Source organism: Peromyscus leucopus, chromosome 2 (assembly GCF_004664715.2).
Source record: "Peromyscus leucopus breed LL Stock chromosome 2, UCI_PerLeu_2.1, whole genome shotgun sequence".
NCBI lineage: Eukaryota > Metazoa > Chordata > Mammalia > Rodentia > Cricetidae > Peromyscus > Peromyscus leucopus.
Window position 1 is genome coordinate 113,393,914 of NC_051064.1, and position 19,524 is coordinate 113,413,437.

Here is a 19,524-nt window from a genome sequence, read left to right on the forward strand (position 1 = left end):
GGGAGTTCTGGAAGGCAATAGAAGAAGGCATTTTAAGGAGAGAGTGGTTCAATGAAATCCGTCACAAGATTGAATATAGCGAGGAGTGAAACTTGCCCTTTGGGACCTTCTGGGTAAGATGATGGACTAGAAACCACATTGGAATGAGTGGCTTATTACAGTTTGGGAAACAAAAGGAACAGGGATATTTTATCATCCTATCAACTACTTCTCCAGTCCCTGAATCTGCTTGATCAACACTCTAGGAAAATTAATCTGTCACTGGATCCATGAACTTTCCCTCCGGTCAGACTGGACATGCTGCTGAGATTGCAACCAACACAGCCCATGCATGCCACTGCTGTAGCTGCATTGTACCCCAGGCAAACTGGGTTGTTGCAGATTCTCTACAAAAGCTTCACAAGCAGGGATTTCATAGGAGGACTTGTCAGCAATGACTGCCAGGGCTACCTTTAGCAGCCTGACTGGGGAAGGCAGAGCAGTAGGGACCAGACAAATCCCTAAACAGTGCTCTGGGTACCACACAGTCACTAGCTGCTCTCGACCTGGTGGGAACACAGCTGTGGCTGGTAGAGTCTGCCTCAGTTACCCACCCAGCTCAGAGAAAAGAATCAAGAAAAATTCACACACGCAAGAGAAGAAAGTGATTGGTAAAAATCAACACAGAGCACAGCCCGGGTAAGAACTGAGGACTAGGGAGATTAAAAGAACACTCAGGCTGGAGATTCCACCCAGCTTTCCTTCCCTACTACAGCTACTGCTTAGTGGCCAGAGATTCCATTATTGTACACCTTCGTGGAGCTTTCCTTCCTCCCCTATAGATATTTCTTATTTATGTAGTAGTATATCATCATAACAGGCCAACAGTATTTCCCCACTGTTCTCACCTTTTACTGTTTCTCTTGCTTTCTCACTCTTCTTCTCTTTTCTGTTTTGTTTCATGTCTCCTCTGTAGTGGGTAGCCATTCCAGCTTTGGTCTGGAAGTGCCAACCTCCATTGAGGCTTCGGTAACTGTCACGCCTACAAGGCAGGGCCAAGGGAGGGCCCTGAAGACCCGAGATTGCACTGCACTGCACGCTCTCTTCCTTCTTGGATGGTAGACGGAGGAGAGTTCTCCAGAGAGCACTGCCAGACTACACTGCGTCTTTCACAGAACCCGCAACCTACCTATTCCTTTATTTGTAAGTTATGCCATTAAATAAATCTCCCTTTTAACTACATGGAGTGGCCTTAATAATTTCACCAATATCTGGCGCCCACAACTTTACCCAATACAGAATGATGCCATGGTAATCATCATCATACTACACTTCTTGCCAGAATTTCAGACAATCTTACCCATTACTCTAAGACTTGCTGCGGAGCCTACAGTTAGTCTAACTGAGATTTAACTATCTGAGCTTTCTCATAGTACCCAACAGAGTTACCATCACCCCCTAAACAGCAGGAAGCAATTCTAAGAAAACGATGTCCCTTCTCCCTAAGGTTTCATATTTCTCAGAGTTATGGATGATGGTTATAGAGTTGAGTGTGGAAGAAAATATTAGACTCAGTATTCTCCTAAAAAAAAGGGGGAAAAGAAGAAATGGAATGGATAGGTATAAGATACTATGGTAGATTATTTTATATACTAGTAAAGAAATTTAGAAAAATAGCAGCCATAGATAATTTGCACTGTTATGGATTCTTATATGTTGATACAGATGTAAACTATTTTTATATTCCTGTTTAAGATAATTTGTATATTGATACAAATATAGAACTATATTTGTTATAATGTACATATATTTCTACTCTTATTTGAAATATTTGTATATTGATACAAATGTAAATTTATATGTCATACTGTATGTATGTTCTACTTCTGTTTAGGATATTCTGTATATTGATATATATTTAAGATTATTGTCATATTGCATATCGCACTGTACATTCCTACCTTTGTTATAAATATCTTGTGTATTGTCACAATTTTGAAGTCATCGTCCTTTACTGTACATTTGCTTATAGACTGTTTACCTTGTTTACATGAAGCCTTAGTTTTTAGGTTATTTTGGTAGATAAGACTTATAGATTTATAGTCATCTGTGCTTGTCATCTCTATAGTTATGTTATTTAGGTTATCCAGATTTACAGATACATAGGTCAGATGGACAGGTAATCTTCAAACACTTCATAGACCTAGAGAATATGGCATTTAAATAACTTAGAATTCTGTTAACATGAGAGACACAATTGCTCCTGGCAGCACCAATTTGATCCCAAGAGAATGTTGGGCTTCTAAGACATTTCCATTTGGAAGTTTGTCTTCTTGGCACAAAATGGCCTACTGGGCAAAGAACTGCCCTTGCCTCGACTGCTGACAGTATGAATGCTGTCCTTTCTGGACAAGCAGGACACAAGGAAAGCGATCACTGTACTCTGCCAAGACAGGGTAAGATGGTCTTTCAGAATTCCTGCTTCTGAAAATGGTCTGTCAGATAGTCTAGGCCTGTAGCCAATTTGAATGCACCAACAATGCTGAGAAACATTAGGTGACTGTCCAGGCTTCCGGCTGTCTCTGTCTACTCTTGCAAGATTTCAGAAAGTTGCTTGCATCCATCTACCATTTCTCAGGTACCATTATATTCCTTCTCAGGTCTTTGATGGGACTGAAGACTAGCAGTTATAGTTACAACTTAGTATATATACAAATATATATATATATATATATATATATATATATATATATATATATATTATCTTAGATAGAACATATTAAGTATTAGATTCAAGTTGTTTAGGATAGGACACATTTTGGAATGATCTTTGTAACATACCATTTACCTGTGCTCTAGACTTCTCTGGATTTTAGTATGTGTTTCTTGCTTGATATTGTTCACATTGATTGTAGTTCCATTTTATCTAGGTCATTATCCCTCATTACTCCTGGACAATATTTGATAACCATTCCTTTGTATATAGTCTTGTATTAAGTTAGAACCTTCTTATTTAGACAAAAGGGGGAGATGTAGTGGGTAGCCATTCCAGCTTTGGTCTGGAAGTTCCAACCTCCATTGAGGCTTCAGTAACTGTCATGCCTACAAGGCAGGGCCAAGGGAGGGCCCTGAAGACCCGAGATCGGAATGCGCTGCACTCTCTTCCTTCTTGGACAGTGGACAGTAGAGGTAGCCTGAGGAGAGTTCTCCAGAGAACACTGCCAGACTGCGCTGTGTCTTTCACAGAACCCACAACCTACCTATCCCTTCATTTGTAAGTTACACCATTAAATAAATCTCCCTTTTAACTACGTGGAGTGGCCTTAATAATTTCACCAATACTTCACCTCCCCTTTACCCATTCCTCCTTCTGTTATTCTCCCAGTGCCCAGAGGCTGACCTGGTATAGAAATATTAGGCATATGCTTATATACTTTACCCCTTCTCTTTTAGTCTACTGTTAACCAAACCCTTCACATATCCATCCAATTTTTCCATCATCTCAATTATTCCTGCTTCTATGAATGTTCATTTCCTCCCCTTCTCATCTAACAACCTAACACTTATCGCTAGTGTCACCATGACTATTTACCTGTCTTTTCCTTTCCACTCATACTAACACATTAGTATACCTAGTATTATCAGGGTCCCCTTTCTCCCTAAATTAACTGTTACTTAACGATTGTAGTTTATAATCACCTGGTACTCTGTTGTCAGAGTAGGTTAACTGCAGGACAGTGATTGTTGCTGTGGACAGTACTCAATCTACTGGAGCGGGCTGGAGATACAGTCTGGTTCCTGGAACACCAAGAAACAAAATGAACAAAGAAACAAAGTGAACATGTCAATAAATGTGTGTTCATTGGCTGGGAAGCTGTGCAACAGAGTATATTTTTCTCAGGTCCAGAGGAGACCATATAGGGTTGCCATAGTGACTTGGGGATGCCATTAAAGGTTCTAGCTACTCATCTTCCTTTAATCTGCAGACCATAGTTTGGCTGTTGTTCTCATATTTCAAATGTGGCATTAACCTGTGATGCTTGAAGGCTTGAGACCTGTTTGGCCAACAACTCAAAAAGACCTAACATTCCCAGCACTGGAGGCTTTGCTTGGTGGCATGAGACCCGCAGCTTTACCACGTTTATGTTCCAGGTGAGAAGGGCAACAGGGTAATGCCAAAGGGAAACTGTGTGAGGTGAATGTCATTCATTAAAGGAACTGTCCCAGAAGACTTCCCAGGGGACTTCTTACATCTCATTGGTTGGAGCTATGTGAAGGTGACTGTCACTAGAAAACCAGAAGATGTTTATAGCTATGTAATATGAGGTGAATTTGAGAGATTTACAGTGAGTGAAACTGACAAGTTTTGTTAACTACTTAGATATTTGGAGGTGGGATCCAGGCAGCTTAGAAATACTTCTGGGTATTTCTGCTAATTGACATGTGGAACACAAGGCATACACAGGTGTATAGTTAAGAATGTGTTTAAATCTCACAGAAATTTGGCTGATTTAAACTCAGGACCTGGGGACTTAAACCATATCCCCTGGGCTACTATTTCTTCCATTACCCCACAGATATCCCAACCTCTTCTAAGAACCCAGATTACAAGCCACTGATAAGCTTTGAACCCATTGCTTTTTCTCCCCTCTTCCACCTGTGAAATTAATTTTGCTTCTAGAATATCCCAAGTGATGAGAACATGTGTGAGAGTGGGAGGGAGCCATCCATACTGCCCTTCTTCTCCCCGATGCCAGGGTTCAGGGAGGGCCTGGAGTGAGTGGTGACCTCTTCTCAACTGTACTTCCTCAGAGGCCTGTTTTGTGCTCAGCCAATATATTCCTTCTCTCTTGTCACTGTAACAAATCACTACATTTATCGGCTTACAGCAACACAAGTTAATTGCCTTACTATTCTAGTGAAAGTAACTCCAAGGTCACAGTATTAGGGATATATTCATTCTGGAGTTTCTAAGCGCCCATCTCCTAAGCTATTTAGGTTTCTAGAGGTTGCCTATATTCCTTGGCTCATGAGCCTTCCCTCATATCCCTCTAATCTTTCTCCTTCATTATATCTTGTACTGTGGACTCTGATGTTCTTGCCTCTCTCTTCTAAGGATCCTTATTATTACATTAGACCCACCTGGATAGCCTAGGGTCCTGTCCCCATCTCAAAATCCTTAACTGGGTCACTTTTGCAAACTTCCTTTAACTATTCAAGGTAATGCCAGGGTCTGAATGATTGTGCTCCTCCTCTACTCAGATTCATAAATCAAACCAACCCCTAATTGGTGATATTAAGAAGAAAGCATTTGCAAGGACCATTGGGCCATGGGGGACTCATCTCTAAGAGTGGGATTAGTGTGCTTATAGAAGAGGTCTAAGGTAGTTTGTTCACCTTTTCATCATATGGGGATGTAACAAGAAGGTACCATCTACAAGGTGGGGGAAAAACCCTCAATAGACCCCAAATCTATGGAAACACTGACCTTAGATTTTTTTTATTCTCCCAACTTTGATCAATAAATTTCTGATGTTTATAAATTACACAATCTAAAATTTTATAGCAGCCTTCAGAGGCCGAGACTAGTAACACTCTTATAGGATTAGGTTGTGAACATTTGGGGCTGGAGCCTTATTCTGCCTGTCAGAGTTAAGCATGACCACTGACATGTGCTTGGCCTCCTGCTGGTGGACAGGGAACATCCCTGCCCTTAGAGAGCTCAGAGCTTAGGAGAGAGGGCATAGAAATAAATAGTAAATTCCACAGTACAGGAGGGACACCCAGACGAATGATATATATCCTGACCTTGAGTGGCCAAAATAGGAACTCTGAAGAGAGACTCTGTTAGATTTTGAGATATGCATATAAATTAGACAAATAAGTGATAACAAAATAAACATATATTTATTGGTACTCATCAGGTAGTGCTTTAAGCACTAACATATATTAATATCTTTGATCATCTCAGTCTCAAATAATGGGTACTATAATCATCTGTATTTTGTAGAATAGAGTGTCCCAGCTCTGAAAAATTTATCTTTCTTTTGCCTTTTTGTTTTACGTGGGTCGTCAGCCAGTTTGACTGTGTCCACCCACACTGAGCGAGGATGAACTTCCTTACTAATTACTTACTGATTCTTATGAGTTCTTGATTCTTGTGGATTCAAAAGCCAGTTTCTTCCAACCACAGACACACCGAGAAACAACACACTGCCAGTGGGCTAGTCAGCTTTCTCCTGCTCTAACAGATACCCAAGACAGCCAACTGAAAAGAGAAAAGGTTCATAGATTTAAACCCATGATTAGGTGACTCCATTGCTTTTAGGCCTGTGATATGGAAGCCAATCATGGTGGAAGGTACACGGCAGAGAAAAATCCCCTTATCTGATGTCCAGGAAGCGAGAGGGAGAGCGAGAGCGAGAGAGAGAGAGAGAGAGAGAGAGAGAGAGAGAGAGAGAGAGAGAGAGAGGAGGAGGAGGAGGAGGAGGGGCTGTGATCCTATCACCTTCTTCAACACCTTCTTCAAGGTCCACCCCCAGGGACCTAAAGATCTCTCCCCAGGCCCCACCTCTTTAAGGGTTGGCAACCTCCTAGCAGCACCTTACCCCAGTAAAAAGCTTCCAAAACATGGCCTTTGGGAGACAGTCAAGATATAAACTGCAGCAGTCAGTTATTTCGATGGCGGGGAGCTAAAATTAACCACTCTATTGAAGAAGCTGAGGCTGAGAAGAGTCTCTGGCTGGAACACAGGCCTTTCTTCATGCACCATTTTATTTTGTATATGTGTGCCGTGTGTGTGTGTGTGTGTGTGTGTGTGTGTGTGTGTGTGTGTGTGTGTATGTGTGTTTGTACATGTGGAGGCCAGAGGTCAACCTTGCATGTCATTCTCTCATACTCCATTCACTATTTTAAGACAAGGGCCCTCATTGCTCTGGAACTTACCAAGGAGACTAGGCTGGTTGGACACCGAGTCCCAGAGATCTGTCCATCTCTGCCTCTCTACTGTGAAGATCACAAGTTTGCTAGCATATCTGACTTAAAAAAATGGTTCTGGGTATTTAAACCGAAGTCATGGTGTTTGCAAGGCCAGCACTCCACAGACAGAGCTGTCTCCTAGCCCTGCTTCGTGTTTTTTTTTGAGACAGACTTGGAATATAGCCCAGGTGGGTCTGCAGCCCACTGTGTAGCCTAGGTGGCTTTGGATTTACTATCCTGCTTCAGCCTTCCAAGAGTTGAGATCACATACATGTGCCACTGTGCCTGGCTCTCATTACTTTGAATTATGGTAAAAATCAAAGTCCTTTCTGTGGCTTGATGGTTCACCCCAGCATCCACTCTCTTCCTGCTGTGAGGTCACTGGGCACTTTTTAGCATTTTGCTGGCTCTCACTTTTCAGTACACTCTAACCTTTTCAACATGTTGTGTCCCACCCTCCCCAGTCTCCAGAAATTAGCAGTGTTGTGTAGCAAGTTCCTGGGAGAACCACAGTTTCTAACTCTTGTCCTGGGTCACTGCCATCATTCCCGATGTGTTGCTTCTCCTCTCACCCAAGGCCTGTTTCAGGCTGATTCATCTTTCAATGTATGGCTACTTCCTCTATCAAGCCTTTTCTTGTTACACACTGACTCTGCCCCACCCCACCACAGCTGAAATTGACTGCTGCTTCCTCTGTGCTCCCCAACCCCCCCATGTCTTTGATATGGGCGCATTATACCCTGCTTACACTTGAGCTCTTCTAAGGTAGCCACTGACTGATTCCTCTGTCCCCAGGAAGGCATGTATCCAGTAGTTCAGATTCGCCACACAAAGAATATTGTGATATACAGAATCATCAAGGAATCCCTAGCCCAACCTAGGGTCGAGGAGGGCTTCTCAAAATGTGTATTGCGTTTACTTTGAGTGGAATGGGGCTTGAGTGTGGAGGAATAGCATTTTAAGGAGAGGAATCCTGATGACTGTGGAATGAGATAAGAGCTATGGGGAGGAGCTTGGGCAATGTGAAACCCCCTTTCTCTTAAGGGTTCAAGTGCAGAGGTTGAACTGATCTCCTAGGGCTTTCTCTAGCTCGCTGGGACAATAGTGTGACTTGCACTGTTCTTCTTTGCTGGATTCCAGAGTATTCCTCCTCCTCCTTCTCACAAATCTTCAAAATGTCCTGCAGTTCTTCCTCTGGCACTGACAGCGTGCACACCATTGTCCTATGCATCTTTGTATCAAACTCCAAATTCACATTCTGTATTGTTTTCCCTCATAATCTGCGGAAGTGCTACTCACAAAATAGGCATCAGAGAAAGCAGTCTGGCCATTCTGTTTACCATGCCCCTGCCTTAGTGTCTGGCACATGGTGTTTAGAGGAAGGGTTCTAGCATGGACTTGGCTAGGGCCTCAGCAGATTTCACCTCAACACCCTACCCAGGTGAACCTCATTCCTAGGTGGGTGGTCAAGAAATAGGAGTGCTATAGTAAACATCACCGATATATTTTAGTGGAGAGATATTGGATTGATGCTAGATTTCTCTAGGCCTGGTGTGTGTGTGTGTGTGTGTGTGTGTGTGTGTCAGATATTAAGTGAGGATTCTGTTACGTGTCTCTTAGTAATGTTCTAAGAATTCAGGGGCAATAGAGTTAATGAAAGGAGAGCTCACCAGACGCTGCCAGCTAACACGGTGCCTCCTGTGGAGACAAGTGGGGCCACTCCCAAGGGCACCTAGAAGGGCAGTGCTCTTTTTATAAAGAGGGATGTTATCCTTATTGTCTCTGTTACCATCATTTTGCCACTTCTATGGTCTGAATGCACCTGGAAGTCAAGTGTTGAGACTTAATTGCTAGAGGGATGCTATGGACAGCTGTATCTCCAAGGATGATTAAGTCATGAGGAAGGCTGCTCACAAGTGGGACTCAGGCTCAGAGGAGAGGGTTCCTTCTCTTCTGTGTGTTCTGTGAGTGACACGGTTTACCCTGGAGGACACAGCAGTACTTTTACATCCCACTTCCATTCTCAACTGCTTTTTATCTCAATAACTTTCGGTAATTAACACAGACCTGTCAATAATCCAATTTTATTTTTAAATCACCATTGGACAACAGTGCTTTAAAAGTATCACTGTCAGGTTTTTGTTATCAATTTGTCTGTAAAACCTGTTATGCGATTGATCCATTTTTCTGATAAAGATCTGAGGAAGGGTTTAACCCCAGGCACAGTACATTAATGGGATTTCCCTTGTCCCTTATATAACTGGACTCATCTTTACTTTCTACTGAAGAGAGGACCATTTGGTAATTGTTTTGACTCCTGTGAAAAAGAAGTTGGCTCAGAGCCAGGGTGGTATAATGGGGTATCAGGGACTAGACAGACCCAGGTTTGAGTTCTTGCTTTGCCACCTACTTGCACAAGATACCTAATCTCTCCGAGTCTTTTTGTTCAATGTAAAAGTGACGATGATGCCCTTCATTAGAACACACATGTTAGGAGTTAGAACAGCAAAGCCTTTCAACATACTGGTCCCATCCCTAGAAACTATTGCTTACATCTCAAGGACTTTTTTGGATAGTGCCTGAACTAATTGTAAGGCAAACTGGTGACTCATGTGAACCCACTTTGAACTTGAACCACCAGTAGATTAAGCTGAACTTGCATAGAGAGCCTTCTGGTAATTGACTTGGGGTTGGGTGATTTTAAGCCAGTTTTCATTCTGTGGCAGAAACAAAAAAGATGAGTCTGGAGCAACACTGTTCCTTTAATTGAAGGAACACTTTCATGTTCTCAGATCTATTTTAATCTTAAGTGCCGATTATGCATCATTCTCTCCCGTTAACAGACACTTCTGTAAGTGATCTACACACAGAGAAATACGATTCTTACATAAATACACCATGAGAAATTATCTTATTACCTAATATGCCAAAAAGCTAATAAGATAAAGAAATGGTACGAGTCATTTTTGGACAATATTAAACTTGCTTTTAGCTCATGGAAATAAAATGTAATTTCCTTTTATTATTCCTTTCATCAGGTAGAACAAAGGCAGTGGAAGGTGTAGGGTATTTATTATACAGCAGTGTTCCTGAGCTCTCTTTAAGGCTGAGGGAGAAATTCAGGCAGGATGGCCTCAAATTAAGATTTTAATGACTTCCATTTAGAAAACACATTTCTTCTGTCTGCCACGCATGGTTTTTGAATTCACATTTGAAAGTAAAAAATGAAGCTTTATACTTAGATGTACAAAAGCTTGCCTCTATCTGCTGCATATGTGTGTCCATTAAGAAATGAATGCACATTGTCTCTACCTGTTCGAATGTATGCATCCACTAAGAAACAAATGTACATTGCCTCTACCTATTCACATGTGTGCATGAATTGAGAAACAAATGGATTGCCCCCACCTGCTTGAATGTGTGCATCCATTGAGAAATGAATGCACCGTGTCTACAGAGCAGCTCAGAGGAGTGGAGGCTTCTTGAAGCATCTATTGCAAAGGTGACTCTGAGCTAAATTAGGATATTTAAGTTGTCTAAGAAGTATCAGCCCCACAAGACTTTGAATGTTGTTCCTTGGGGGAGCTGAATATTATATTTACAAATGAGCAAACAATTGATTTTGAAAGAAATTTTAATAGGATTCAAATGAATAAAAATTTCTGGTTGAAATCATCATCTGGTCAGTGTGTGGTCTTGGGTAAAGGAGGTAAGTAATATTTTGATTCAAGCAGTGCTTATAAGGCATGATTATAGACACAGAACACACACACACACACACACACACACACACACTGCACTCTCCCTATTTCTTCAATAGAAATAACACTAAGTAAATGCTGTCAGCCTTCTGTGACATGCAATTTTTCATCCTAGCAAAATATAATGTACCCTGGACCTCAAAGAAATTTAATAATCTCTCTGAATTCTTGTGATTTGCTAGAGCTCCCTACAAACACCCACGGAAACTATATTTGCCTGGAGATTTAAGGTAATGGATGGACAGCTGCAACAAGATGAATTTTTTATTCCACATTAAGCAGACACATTGTGTCTATGTTGGGAAGAGTTGTGTGCATGGAATGTCCTTCTAAGGACATGTTCAGAACCTATTTAAAGACCTACATCTATTTGTGAAACTTTCTGCATAGATCTATTATTGGGGGCAGGAATGAACTATATGAATGAGAATCATTATTACAACTTTCCATATTCCAACCCCAGCATGACCCCCAATGAGTGGCACCTATTACAGGGTTAATTACAAAGCTTTGAGACCCTACAAACATATTTGTGAAGCTGTGTTATTTTGGGGGGAAGCTATTTGTTTAACTGTTCATTTTCTTTTACAAATGAAACATGGGGGTTTGTATTCAGAAAAAAAAACTAAAGGGACCTTTTGAGTTCAACTGTTGAGGTGCAGGCTGACTTAGAGGTTTAATATTTAGCTTGGTTAATTAAATCCCATTCTATGCCCTGAATTTAATTATCCTAACTGATGTGGTAATTTAATATAATAATAAAAAGGGGTTAATGAGAAATGGAGGAGAACTGGACTATTCATTCATCTGGATCAGTGGGGGCATTTTTTTTTCTTGAAGTACCAGTTTATGGATGGTGATGTTTTATTGGGTATTATGAGTTTTCAATTAGTGAGAAAATGGAAATGAAAGCTGGACAGCGGATCATCAAGGAATGATCACATTTGGAAATAGGCACAAAGCTCACTCCCTAAAGTTCAGGGCAGATTTTAATGTGATTTCATGATAAGGTAGGCACTTTTCATCTTCATAGGTTGTGGCTAAATCATGTTCTTTTTACACTGTGCAAGCAAGTCTTTGTGTCGGGTTCCTTATCAAATAGAAAGTCAGGTCACTGCTACTTCTAAACAAAAGTAAGTCCAACAATAAAAAGATGACCTCCCTTGTTTGTCTGTCACCTCTCAGAACAAATGGACTGCTTCCTTGATACAGCACTCAACCTGACCTCAGTGGAGGACAGGGCAAGAGTAGCAGACCCCAACTCGATTCAATCCTATTGGAGACTTGCCCCTCCCCCCCGCCCCCCCAGGTTACTCAATCTCACTGAGTCTTGCCTGCATCACCCATGAGATAAGGACGATGTGATCTGCTCTTCACAGAGTGCCAAGAGGATCAAGTGAGAGAATGCAGCAGTCCCTACATGGCATGCCTGATGTATAATGAATGCTTTGCAAACAGCGACCTTTGTCCTCTGAACAACCCACAGGCATTCTTATAAATAACAGACAGTAACGCGTCGTAATGCTACATGAAATGCCAGATCTGGCTCACCAACTAGTACAGTGTACCTCAAACTTTAAAGGACCTGAGATTCATCCTGGTGGGTGGTTCTGTAGGTGCCTTTAGCCCGAGATTCTGCATTTCGAACAGGCTCTCAGATGACAAGGGTAATGCTGGTTGGGGACCATACTTCGAGCAGTGTAGAACTAGGTCATTGACATCTAAAGACTGAGTAAACTTGGAGAGACTGGGCTGAGTTGCAAAACAGAACTTAACACCTTTTTTTTTTTTATTTAATGAGAGAATATCAGGGAATTCTGCATATATTATAGAAAAAAAGTTGGAATGAACACATTTAAAAATTTGGGAAGCTCAAATTCATTCTACACACTTTCATTTATTGTCTGGACAGATAAAGTACAAATAATTCAAACACAACAAGATTATGAAAAAAACATTTACAATACTTTCCCTCAGAAATCATCTAAACTAGCAAGATTAACATGAAGTCATTCATTTATAACTAAAGTATACAACTGCCTGGTCCTAAGATTTTTTTTCCTTTTTTTTCCCCCAGATTGAACACATCATAGAGAAGAGATTTTGGCGTGCCTTTCCCATGAATGCTTAGCAAATGCATCAGAACTTTGCCAGCAAACTGCATTCATTCATAGCAGGTGACATAAAAAGGTTTCCCTGAATGTTGAACGAGTGTTCTCTGAACTGAAATCTGGTGTTACTTATTTATTTTCTTCAAAAACCGAAAAGAGGAAAAAAAATAGAAAAAAAATGTAAAGGAGTAGTCTATGATGCAGCCTTGGTTTTTGTTACCTGTCTACCACTACGACGACTACTACAAAGTTTGCCTCTTCGGTGTGCAAACAACAGTCCCGTCTACATGCGCTTAGTGGGTTCAGCATGGGAAAAAATGCACAAAATAAGCACAAGTTATAAATAACCATAACGTTTTATTACCATTAAGACTAAACTTGTATTGAAAAGATTTTATGTAACAAGACAAGAAAAGCAATAGCAAATTTTACTATCAACTAGATTATGCATAGCGAGTAACTGTTTCTATTACCCAGGGAAGAGCATGAACTCTTGGATTTTTTTTGTTTCATTTTCGTTTTAAATATATAACCGTACAAAGCACAAACGTACTAAAATGATCAGCGCACTGGACGTGGGAGCTTGCTCCCAGTCATTTTGTTCCCTTAGCTCTGTTTAGTTTTCCCCAATCTGAATTACATTAAAATAAAGACCCAGTTTTTTTTTTTTTAGTTTTTCTACTGTGCAGTAAGAAAAAATATTCACAACAAACATGACAATATATCAAACAATAGTTCTACACAAGTTACCTTGATACCTCTTTAACTGTCACTTAAATATCATAAGAAAACATTTTAAGACATATACAAACAAAACTAGCCAAGTGTTACAACTTATAATAAATTAACCAAAGAAAAAATAACTTTATATATATATATATATTTATATTATATATACACATACACACACAACAGAATGACACAATAATATGCTTCTTCCCAAAGTTTAAGTAAACAAATAAGTAGTCTAGCCAATCTAGCTATATTTGATCTTGGCCATAGGCATCATCACATCTGCAATTAAATAAATAAGTGTTTCAAGCAACATAAACAGTGTTTCAAATGTACCCACACAGCCCAATTTTATCAGCATGGGCTACAAAGTGAATTTGAAAATTGCTTAATGAATGTAAAGCAAATGTATCTTTTTTTTCCTCTCCTAAACACATTTACATTTAACTATGATACTAAGATATGTAAATAATTTTGTAGCACCTACTGCTCAAACTAAGGAAGTTTTAGATTAAAAGGAAAATGAATCTTTTTAATTTTTGTTCTGCTGACATCCCATACTGATGACTTAAAGAAAAACTGTCTTTCAACTCATCTCCTTGCTTTTGGGTTTTGACTGTGGGGAATTGTGGTACCCTGGGTAGAATGAACACTCCTTTCCCCTAGCAATTAATATTTTTTTATTATTACATGCTATGAAAAGATATGAAGATCATCTGTTTATAGCCCATCCTTCAAAAAACAGTCTACGAATCCAGTTTAAAACACACATCTTGATCTCTAAAAAGTTACCAGTGCAGTATGAACGCGACAAAGTTGTCAATTTCCCCTAAATTAGCCAGTCAAAATATTTTTTTCTCAAATCCAGATTCTCTTGTAAAAATTCTTTATATTTTATAAAAATAGATTTTTCTTGAAACCCATTTTCAGCAAAGAGACCACCTCTTTGGCAACAATGTTAATGTTATTAAATTGTTAATGTCATCAGGTACCCCCTTTCCCCATCCCCTAACAGAAGACTGTTTTAATTCACATGATAGAAAAGAAAAAAGGAAAAATAAAAAAATTTGCAAAAGTTTTTTTTTTTTAGTTTTGCAATTTTTATTATTCCTCTTTAATTTGTGTGGGGGTTTTTAACCAATCTGATTGGATCAACGTTTTGCCAAAAAAGAAAAATCTTTTTTTTTCTTCCTTTGAATCCCATTACTTTGTAAAAATTGTTTATTATTTTTTTGTGTTTTTTGTTTTTCTTCTTCAAATGAGCGAATGGTCATCTTAAAAAGACCCACCTTCAAGGAAGGTAGTAAAGTTAGCTGGCTGGGTAAAAATCCCTGCACATCGCTATCTATGTATATTATATTCAACAACGACAGCTATGAAAGAACATTCAATGCATCAAAGGTATTTTTTTTTGTTTTTTTTTTCTTTTTTTTTTCTAAGCATTATAAAATCCTTTCCTGGTACACCTCAGGATAATCCAATGTTTTAATACTTAGGCAACACGGGCTTATAAAGTCCATGGTTGAATATAAGCCTTGGAAAGTTTGTCTCTTTCTTTTGTGTATGTGTGTGCGCGCGTGTTTTGTTCGTATATATTTATATATATATTTTAATAAGTAAGGGTGAGAAATTCAGGACTTGTGGGCTTTGTTGGTTTTAAAGGAAACTTGCAACACTCTGTCTCCCAGGCGATAACCATTGAGGCTGGCGATGGCCATGGCTGCCTCATCGTAGTTGGTCATGGTGACAAAGCCGAATCCCTTGCACTTGTTGGTGTTGAAGTCACGGATGACCTTGACGTTGTTCACTGCTCCAAAAGGGCCAAAGAGCTGCCAGAGGACACTCTCATCAGAATCAGGGGACAGGTTATAGACGAAGATGCACCAGCCTGTTCCTGTATGACCAGGGATGTTCATTCCCACAAGACTTGTCATCCCGTCAATAGTGATTGGGGAGAACCTGGGGGGACAAGCAGAAGGGGGGACTGGTCCAGACATCAGTCTGACCATGGATGACACACAGATGCACAGACAGACACAGGGCAAAGGGCTGAGTGAGTGTTTGCAGGAGAGTCTTCAGGGTTTCAAAACCAAAATGCAAAAGCTAACATCTGTGACATTTCTTCTGATGGGGTGGACTGGACAGCTAAGGCTCATGCCAAGAGAATGGCCAAGTCATTTCCTAAAAGCCACAAGAGACCCCCAGTTCTAACACAGTATATGTTCATACATTGTCCCACCCTGAACCTATCCCATCATAGACTGTGAGTTCTCAGGGAAGGGGCTCTGTTTCATCCATTCTACTGTTGGGTTTATTCATTCAGTGGCATGAATATGGGCTCTCACAGACACATTAGCCCATAGGAAAAATACGTGTTTATTGGTTGAGGGAGTGACAATCTGTTTGATGTCAATGCTTGGAAAATTTTACTCTTATTTTTTAGGCGGATTAAGGGATGGCTCTAGAAGTGCTCACTGCACCACCATCAGAGTCCCCCCACTTACGCCTGCCCAAGAACTCTTGGTGTTACTGAGGTTGTAAATACATGAGGACCTCTCTTGTTATTAACCAGATGAGTGGCTCATGTTCCATTTAGCATTTATTCATAAGGATTCTCCCACAGACCTGGAGCAGTAATAACAGATGTACTACTCCTTAATACTATATCATCTCGAAGCCATCTTGAGCATGACTGGAAAAGTCCTCAAGTGGTTTGTGTAGTTATAAGTTTTGAATTGCTATACATTAGAAAAGCCTTGGTGCAACAACTGTTGTATTAGGTTGAAAATTTCAATTTTTTTGTGTAGTCTTGAAGAGGAAAAAAACCCTTCAGATTTTATTCACTGCCTTATTAAATAAACCCATGTGGCATTTGTGGTGGAAGAAACAGTTAGGATACCAGAGTACGGCAGAACAGTATTGGCATCATTTTATTTCACACTGAACTTAAACAGGGGGTTTTGATCTATTCATTGATGACCAGATTGCTTTTCTTTTGGTTGATTTTTTTTTGAGAGGTAAGGGGAGGAAATTGGAGAAGAGGAAGTCCAAATTAGACAGGAGTATGGGACAAAGTGGAAGTTATGACTATTTTAAAAAGTAAGCAGACACTATTGGAGGTTTAGAAGTCTTATTAAAATTCATATTTAGCTAGAATTTAGATAATCATATGTCTGTTAAAGATATGCTAAGCATAATAATTCAGTAGATAAAATTTTTGTTATTATTAACAAAAGCAAGTTTTACTAACCAAAGCAAGTTTCCCTTTTGCTTAAAAAAAATAACAATAAAGCAGAAGCAAAACCATTCATGGTTCAGATCCTTAAAGGGGCAAAATGGCTTAATTATTACTTATATTATTTCAAAAGGCTGACTTATAAACAATTTCTTCTTCAGCTGTGAACCTCTGATCCCTTTCAGTTTATGCACAGAAAGCAACTAAGTACTTATTATAAGGTCAAGGTCAGGGCTAGGAAGGGGTTTTACGTAGGATTACCACTCAAGGTAGGATGGAGGCTACATCCAAATCTGGGTTCAGTGAAAAGGAGAATCTTGGTACCAAGTAGTGCTGGCTATGCTGGGTTGGGTTGCACTGGGCTGGATTGGACACTGGCTGATGTGGCCACACATGGAGGACAGCCCAGTTTTTCCTAGTCTCATGTGTGTCACAAGCATCACCTTTTCCCCATAGTATGTGGTGCTACCTCACTAAAGTTAGAGGGCAGCAAAGGTATGGGATGGAGCTAGAAAAGATGCAGAATGCCTGGGACTAGGCAAGCAGCGTGTTGGATACGTGGAGATAATTTAGTCAGCCTTACTGGTGCTGAAGCTGAGATTCAAGAGGCTGGCCCCCTGCTAGTAAAGTCTGCAGTCCACTAACCCCCTTCACTGTGTGCTCATTTCCAGAGTCAGGGTACTTACCATGCATGCATAACCAAGTGGTAAAAAGACCCTGCATCAAGTGGAGAGTGTGCTGTGGTCTATGAAAGCCCACATCTCTCTCCCTCAACTGATGAAGTTGTATTAAGGTGTGCATCTCTAGTGAGAAAGAAGATAAAGATGCTATGTCCCTGGCAGTGTGATGGAGTCAATCAGGTCACATTTAGGGACCTCATGGATACAGTTACATAACACACCTAACTTCTAAGACTGATTTTAGGTTGGACCTGGAAAGCCTTATGATTACATTCAGAAAGTCTCAAACCCTGCTTGAGTCCCCAGCCCCATAAAAAGGCTTTACAAATGAAAGAAATCTCAAATTTATTCCCAACCCCCCACACATATAACTTAGAGAAGACTTATAACGGCTAAAACCTGTAATAAAAGAAACCCTTGGTTGAGGTGCACACAGATACACTTCATTCTCAAGATGTGCCTTAAAATGCACACTGAAGTGGGATGGGAGTCAAAAAGCCATCCATGTTTTAATCCGTGATTTGGCCAGATTGTTGGTCACGATTAGCAAAATGTTCTAATTTTGATTTGCTGGGATCTGCCCTCTTAAACTGAATCCTGGCATCAGAAATGCAAAACAGGTGCTCAGCAAGTTAGCAAAATCAGCCAGAAAAGTCAGGGCTTTCTCCCCAAGGGAAGCCACTCAGGACCAGATCAGATGACCCAGGGCTTGGTAGCTGTGGCACCTGAACCATAGGGAAAGCCCACCTGCAAAAAAAAGAAAAGGTGAAACACACAAATACATTTTTGTGTGCCCTAAAAGAAACAAAATTAACTGAGGTCCAAAATTAAAATTAAGAATTTGACATGCTGGTGGAAGAAAAAGGAAGAATTGAAAGAAAAGTAAAGTTAGTGAATTAAAAAAAAAAAAATCTAGCCCCAGTCTGTGCCAACACGGACATCTGGCAATCTGTGGAGTTTTAATTACCTCTTTACGCCATAGGCCATATTAAGCAAATTGTCCAGCCTGCAAAGAGAAGGAGGGTCTCTGGGTTAATGCCTCACAGATGGCAAGATCACTCAATGGAACTATTAATAAGAATGCTCCATTTTCAAAGAAGAAAAGCTTGACAACTTCCCCACTGCTCAGGAGACTGTCTACTGGTCGTTCTCTCTTTTCCTGTTTCCAATTGCAAGTAATTCATGTCCAGGTCAATTCTAGAGTCTAAAGCAAGTGTCTAATGAATCCTGTTTTCTTTCAAGGTCTGAATTAATTCAGCTCTCCCCTCCCATTTCTCAGAACATTTGTGTGGATTTACTTTTATGTTACTTGTGAAATTGTTAAAACGGGGCGGGGTGTTCTTAAATCATTTACCTTTTATTACAACTAAACTTGTGTGCAAAGGTTTCTGTTCCTGGTTAACAGCACATGATCACAGACTACATATATGAACAGATCTGTTAGTCTAGCTGCTTTCATTCTATCTGGCCACACCCACAAGTTGGAAGGCAGGGAGTTTTTGTGAGCTAAGATTAAAGGAAAATAAAAAGCTTATTATGCAATAGCCCTAAAGCATCTCCTAGCAAAATGTCATTATGTTATAATCTTCCTCACATGCATACCTTACTTGGGGACAAGCTATTCACACCATGGGGCAGCAGTAACCATAGTTTCCACCATTAGAAGCTTGCTGGAAAGGATTTTTACATAAATACTACATGTGTTTTCATACAAAATAGAAATTAGATGGCTCCGATCCTTCATGAAATTATTAACTATTTCAGAGTTATGGGGCATAGGAGGACACATGGAAAGTCTGATTTCTTCCTTCACTGTGTCCAGATGGACTGTTCTATCATAGAGAGAAGGACCCCCTATTTTCTCATGTGAGGTTTGACCAGGAAGAAAACCCTTTCATTAAAGGGAAGTTGGTACATGGGCAGAATATGGTACACGCTTAGAATTTACTATGGGGGGAGGGGAGCGAGTCAAGACCGTGCTTCTCCCTGCACAACAGAGGCTGGTTAAAGTCTAACTGCTTTCCTGGGGAAAAAAAAATCCACCTCTC

At 40.2% G+C, this 19,524-nt stretch overlaps 1 protein-coding gene across 12 annotated transcripts in view; it reads right to left on the reverse strand.

Moving 5' to 3' along the window:
• Positions 1-13,048: 13,048 nt before the first annotated feature.
• Positions 13,049-19,524, reverse strand: part of Elavl4 (ELAV like RNA binding protein 4) — a 137,764-nt gene continuing 131,288 nt past the window's right edge. For 5 of the 12 annotated variants that reach the window (XM_028889028.2, XM_028889012.2, XM_028889035.2 and 2 more), the window contains exons 6-7: positions 18,444-18,482; positions 13,049-15,562 (exon numbers count right to left, since the gene is read on the reverse strand). In XM_028889028.2, the coding sequence (XP_028744861.1) occupies positions 15,193-15,562; positions 18,444-18,482 (409 nt within the window). In that variant the 3' untranslated portion in view covers positions 13,049-15,192. The remainder of the gene's footprint in view (positions 15,563-18,443; positions 18,483-19,524) is intronic. The other 7 variants (XM_028889042.2, XM_028889100.2, XM_028889068.2 and 4 more) reach the window with 2 other exon arrangements.